This window comes from Astatotilapia calliptera, chromosome 1 (genome assembly GCF_964374335.1).
Source record: "Astatotilapia calliptera chromosome 1, fAstCal68.1, whole genome shotgun sequence".
NCBI classification, from domain to species: Eukaryota; Metazoa; Chordata; class Actinopteri; order Cichliformes; family Cichlidae; genus Astatotilapia; species Astatotilapia calliptera.
The window spans coordinates 19,236,636-19,243,483 of record NC_137422.1 but is presented as its reverse complement, the minus strand read 5'-3'; the positions used below and the strand labels follow the sequence as shown (position 1 = coordinate 19,243,483).

Genomic DNA, 6,848 nt, shown 5'->3' with positions numbered 1-6,848 from the left:
TTTGAGTTTCCACCAGTGTGGAATTACCAAAAAAAGGACGGGACAGCCTAGCATATGAAACAGGGAAAGACCGCCGTGTAATCCCTTTATTTCAACAAAGTAACTGTATTCTGAATACCACCTTTTTAAACGGTAACTGTAATGGAATACAGTTACTCATATTTTGTATTTTAAATACGTAACGGTGGTACATGTATTACGTTACTCCCCAACACTGCCTGTTGATGAGATCTTCTGCCGCTCCTAAAACACCGGCCTCCAACATGTATTCCGTTACTCCCCAACATTGTGGGTAGTACATGACTCCGGTAAGGCAGACCGAGGTAACAACAGTTGACTAAAATATAAAGGCTAAGCACTTATCAAGTTCCCTCCACACGGTTTAAAAAGCGTCTTATTTTCTGTGACATCAAATGCGAAGATTACAAGATTACTTTTGATTGGATCACTTCCCCTAACTCCTCCCACCTTCCTAACAAGTTAATTAATTCTGATTGGACCTCGTCTCTCCAGAATATTTTCATCCATTTTTATTCATTTACCAAAGTGTTAATTAGGGATGGGTATCGTTTAGGTTTTATCCGATACCGGTGCCAAACCGGTACTTTTGAAATGGTGCCGGTGCTTAAACGGTGCTCAAACCGGTGCCTAAAGAATGAAGAACACACACTTTGTCCAAAAACCTCTCATGTTTAGCTGTTTTCCACTTTTTTTTGGTCATTTTAGCCTTTTTGCCAGGGTGAAGGGAGTATCTGCCATCAAACAGGAAGACAGCCGCATGCAACTACAACGGTGTTTGCTAATTCACCTTACGTTCATTAATTTAATAACATGGTTAGCCTACTCAGCGGAAATTACACACGAACAACATTAAGCTACTGACCCAGAGAAGAACGGCTGCTGCTGCCATCATCATCGGTCATCATTTCTGCTACACTGGCAGGGCTAGGGGCCAGGACTCTCCTCGTTGGGTTTTTGGGGGATGTCGCTAACTCCGGGTCCGATAACAGGCAACCCACCCGCAGTATATGTGCTCGATGTGAGGTCTCGCAGCAAGCTATCAAATACGGTGCATTTCTCAGCTTTTAAAAAACGCTATGCGTCGCCAGGTGTTTCATCGGATTCGAGGTGTTACCTCCTTTGCACAGTATCACCTTAAAGCACTTGTTGCAGGCTGCTGAGTTTGCATCTTTTGCTGTGAAGTACAGCCAGACTTTTGACCGCTTCGCCTTGGGCATTTTTAATCTGTAGCACTGCTCTAAAAGAACGTACGTACCTGGGCCCGCCTACTACGCTAAGGTAAAATGATTGGTAAAATGATTGGCTGGAATCCAAAGTGTATGACATCTCAGGGAAAAAAAAGCACCGAAATAAAGCACCGAAATGTGCGCTGCTTTTTGGTCTGGTTACTACCGTTTATGTCAGAACCGGTGCCATCATGGCACCGGATACCGGTACCCATCCCTAGTGTCAATACATTTCATCACAGTTTTTGTCCTCGTGCATTAGTTTTTCTTTACTTGTTTTTGTCAGAAAAAAAACAGGTTGTTCACAACAACTAGGAATATGAAAACAACACTGGTAAACATTTGTTCCATTTAATTCAGAATTTTAACTGTAAATTAATTTTTTATGTTCCTTACAAAGCAAATAGGAAACAGTACAATCACCTCATGTCTAAAGTCCACTTAGTAGCTTACAGTAACACAAGTCATTGTTTTGCAAGTCTCAAGTAAGTCTCAAGTCTTTATCCTCAAGTCTCAAGTCAAGTCTCAAGTAATGTCAGGCAAGTCAGAGTCGAGTCTCAAGTCACTGGTGTAAAAGTCCGAGTAAAGTCACAAGTCTGAAATTTTGAATTTCAAGTCCTTTCGAGTCTTTAAAAAAAAAAAAAAAAAACGAAAAAATAATGTTGCAGTTATATGCTAAATGTAAATATTAGACCATGTAATTTTTTAATCTGTGTTTTTCTCAACACATACAAAATAGTGAACTTAGAAAATATACACAAATTGTGAAATTGCACCTCTTTAAAATGCAGCTCAATTAAACCTAGCTCCAAGAATAATTTTCACCGACAGTTCTGAGATAAGCTGCATGTTATTCTTGGATGCGGTTGTAGGACCGGCTTTAAAATCGCATGACAAAAATATCATACATATTAAAAAAAAACTGCATCACCAACGTAGCCTGGACAACATTTGCTAGTTAGATGAAGTCAGCTATCTCATTGTAGCATATTTATATGCATATTTATAATCATACGGTTCTTGGAGTGAGTGCATACACTCATGAAGTTTAGTAACTTCAGGTCACTGCAACAAGCCCAGGTACAGTTTACCGACGGATGGGTGCAGGACCTTGAAATGCACCGTGTAGAACGAAAGACCATCGTACGAACAAAGGTTAAGTTTACCAGTCTCACAAATCGTCTTCATAAATACACATTCGTTAACCGTTTATTAATAGGACCTTTGAGCTCAACGATAATTAATTAGTAGTGGAAATAATTTCTGGTACGCGTTACAGAAATGTAGCAGTGACAATAATATTGTATGCTGTAATCGTACTGGGCAATTAGTGATACAAAAAACCTGTTTTATCCTGTGAATAAAAGTATATGTTTTTGTCAATGTACCATAATAACAGAAGCGAAACGCAATATTGTGTCAGGACAATTCACTATTTATGCACAATAAATAAAGGAGCATAGCGCGACAATTTCTGTTCAGCGCCAGACTTGCTTGTAACCTATATCACCAATTATGTTATGAAAATGACGTATTAACTACTAAAAAACACTGACCTTCGTGTAAATGCTTGGAGCAGACTAACCTGTGAGCTGGAGTGTTCTAGGACGTTATATTTGATCTTTGAATGGCTGCAATCCAGTCGCGTCTTTGTTACTTCGGAAACATGGCTTGAACAATTTCTCTTCAACGACGTAATCCGATAACAACCGATCTCTTTACCCGTCGGCTTCCCGTGGCTGTCATGCGACTGGCTATTGCAGTTAATAATACAACAGCTTCTTGACATTTTTGTGTTTCTTTTTATCGCTGTGTGACTGATTTCAATTGAAAGCCTGCGTGCGCTAGTACCTCTTGCCACGAGTTCCCAGAATCCTTTGCGGTTTTACCCCTGAATGACGTCACATTTTCAATCTCTATATAATATGCATGTTAAATTTTATATTTGGGGTGAAATATCAAGTCTTTTCAAGTAAACCGGTTCAAGTCCAATTCAAGTCCCAGGTCATTGGTGTAAAAGTCCAAGTCAAGTCACAAGTCTTAGAACATTTTTCAAGTCAAGTCTAAAGTCATAAAATTAATGACTCGAGTCTGACTCGAGTCCAAGTCATGTGACTCGAGTCCACACCTCTGCTGATCTCTGCTGAGCTCCTTTGTTACAAAGTGATACCAAGTCTACTGAGATTTAACCCTGAGTCTTTGTAGAAGTTTAATGTTCAATGTAAAAAGCTCCAACTTTTTTTCTACAACTTCTATTGTCTTATATTTAATGTTCAATAGTTATCGTCTCAGTGCTGCCCTGAGTTTGGAGGAGCGTCCTCGAGGATTCTCCTTAACGTCGTCTTTTTCTGGAGTGATCACTTTTCTTCGCAGAGGAAGCCAATAGACACTTCCGTCACTTTTTTCATGCGATAGGTTTTCCTTCTTGGTACCTTGCTTCCTCTGGCTGAAGTGATCCAGATTAGACAAGTCATCTCCCCGGAGGAAACGTTTGACCAGTCTATCTTCTAGTGAATGAAAGGTGATAACACAGAGACGTCCGCTGGGTTTTAGCAACGTCTGGGCAGCACGCAGGCCAGCGTGAAGTTCATTCAGCTCATCATTCACAAAGATACGCAAGGCCTGGAAAGTCTTAGTGGCCACGTGTGCAGGTCTGTTGAGCCGGTCTTTACGTGCATAGAGAACTGCAGGAGGAAACGATCCTGGAAACAAGAATTGGTCAGAGTTAATCTTACAATTTTAATGGTCCAATAATGATTTATTATAGCATTATTGCATTTTAATTCCAAATAAAAACAGAACAAATTAAACTAATAGTCTTACTAATTTGGTGATAACTTAAAGGTAGAGTTACACTTCTATCCAGTAGAGGTGAGAATCACTATACATCCCACGATACGATATTATCACAATACTTAACGCACGATACGATATTATTGCAATTTTTTTTAAAATATTTTGCGATATTCAGAGTCTGTACATAAAGGTAAACTTTATCAATATTCATTTTATCTAATATCAAAGTCTCACACTCAGTCTTTCTCTCATTTTAGTCAGTTTTATTGTTGACAAACTGAACAGCTTGTATTACAGTCTAGTCCAACTTAACTGAATGCAACCATCTGGTACAATTATAGCTATTCTGAACTATGCAATTTATGAAAACTATGCAGCCCATTTAGCAACTGAAGAACTTGAAAGTAAATTAAAACAAAATATAATTTTACATTAAATAAAAAAGTTTTAAACTTAATTAACATAAAACATGTCTTAAAGTAAAATAAGTAAACTGTCATGTTTATTACTGCCAAAAAAAAGTTAAACACATTTGGACAGTGAAGGAATGTCAGGATTCTTGCTCAGAAAAAGGATCAACATGCTCTGAGCACAAAAACCTTTTTTGTAACAAAATATCGATTTCTGCTGTCCCTGTATCGATACATTATTAGCAAACAAAATATCACGATACTACACAGAATCGATTTTTTCCCCCACCCCTACTATCCAGTCACAAAATTCACACATTTTTATGCAGTTGAGTCAACTCTTTTTGGAAATATTCCTGAAAGGTTATAACAATAAATGTTAAAAAAAAAAATTTTTTTTATAATGACCAGTGGCAACCTTCAGAGCCATGCAGAAGTGGAAAACAATGCAGTTCCTCTAGGCCCCAATTGAGGCTACTTAGAGACTTACATGTCAAAATGCCTAATTTTACTGCATAAAGAAAAATCATATTGGTACAGATATAAAGAAAAATCTATATTTTAAAACAAAGGCACCTGCGGTTGCCTTTGACGGTGCAAAACATTTCGTAGACATTGGGGTGTGTGTGGGGGAGAAAACTTACATACAGTACAGCACTTTAGAGTTACACTGCTAGCGATCGAAGATTTATGTAAATTTGACAAGCTGAATGCACTCTGTAGCGTACAGGAGACACTGCACGAGACTGATTGACAATGGTCTTAAGCCAATCAGGAGAAAGGACAGAATGCGCTGTAAGAAAAATAAAAAGCATGCAAAATTGCACCAAAAAAATCTGTGAAACAGCGAGGCGGTGAAACGTGAACGAGGGACCACTGTATAGCGAGGGACCACTGTATTTTATTAGTACACCACTAAGCACCAAAAAAACATGTCTCTATGTGGCACCCATATAGTATATGAATGCAGCTGCTGACCAAGCTAGCTAACATTAGCTGATAATTTGGCAGTACAGGTCAACCGTCTGGACTGACCAGACTGGAGGACATGGTTTTGAAAATTTGTGAATGGTGTTAAACAGACGAGCAAAAAAATGCACATGGCAGCCAGTGCAACCCCACAGCCTCCTGGTTTGAAAATTATAGGCGCTTTGTATTAGTTCTGGTGGATTATGCAACGTAATACATAATCCACCAGAACTGACCATTTATCAGTACATATCCATACAGCGCTGTACACAACGGTAGACTAGTGCGTAATAATCAAGCGAATAACGCAGAAAACAGAGATTTGAGATGGGAAACTGTTCCTTAGTACACTGAGAGAGAGAAAAACGTGTGCAGGAAGTGTGATTGTATTGTGGTGGAAGCAAAACAGTAAAGTAAGCAAGAATTCATGACGATGTTTTTCAAACGTGGAGCATAGTCTTTATGTTCTTTTGCTGCTGTTTCAGTGAATTATGTTCGGAGAGTGACAAAAGCTGCAAGTTTAGAATCTGTGAGATGTCGGCTTTCAGCACCGACGGGTGAACGACACTCGCTTTGTGTTTGCATCTTTGTGTGGAATCCGTTTACTTGCTCTCATTTGCTGTTTTAGCTGTTTGGTGGTTGCTGAAATAGTTTTGTGAACTCTAACCTGAGATTCTGGCATTTCTGCCTAAATACATGTATATTTAAAAATAGATTCAGGATTTAATGAGTCGATATTGCGCTATTCAAGCTAAAATCAGTTTGATTTGATATTTTAAACCCACCCTTATTAGTGACCAGTGGTTCTCAGTGGTCTTTAGGCCTGTGTGACTGGGAAGTTGAACAGACAAGAGAAATATTGACAAGTAAAGCAGATCAAGCATAGCATCTTAAAAACAGAGTGGGTTCATGCCATACTACTTATCTGCTAACACATTACCAATCTACACACTGATCGTTGTGACTTCAACAGCCCTAAGGTGTTATCCTTATGAGAGTAACACTGGAAATGTTAAAATAACTCCCGGTATCCTCTCTCTTCAGGAAAATAAAAGAAACCCGTTGAATGAAAACATTTCCTAGAATAAAATAAATCAAGCTGCCGTAACATTTCTGCACTCCTGAATAATTTGCACCTGACATTCAGAGGAAGAAATCTTTTTCTTACAAAACTTCTTGTACCCCTTTAATTTATTTGAGCCTGTGGTCAAAATGCATGTGCCATACAGAGCATTGTAAACGGCAGACACTCACCAAATATTTAAAGTTTCCAGAGCAACTGCACTTACCAAACTGTGCACGAGTAACATATACAGGGTGCAGAATGCACAGAGCTAATGTGCAAATCAGTCATGTCAAATCAATCAAATCATGTGGGTATTAAAGCAAAAACTAAAAACTGATTATTTGCTGCATATTAAAGTTT

General features: G+C 38.6%; 1 protein-coding gene across 3 annotated transcripts in view; it reads right to left on the bottom strand.

Moving 5' to 3' along the window:
- Positions 1-1,584: 1,584 nt before the first annotated feature.
- The window catches only part of mettl15 (methyltransferase 15, mitochondrial 12S rRNA N4-cytidine), a 67,962-nt gene continuing 62,698 nt past the window's right edge, over positions 1,585-6,848 (bottom strand). For all 3 annotated transcript variants that reach the window (XM_026166461.2, XM_080302789.1, XM_026166467.2), the window contains one exon: positions 1,585-3,949. In XM_026166461.2, coding sequence (XP_026022246.1) covers positions 3,528-3,949 — 422 coding nt within the window. In that variant the 3' untranslated portion in view covers positions 1,585-3,527. The remainder of the gene's footprint in view (positions 3,950-6,848) is intronic.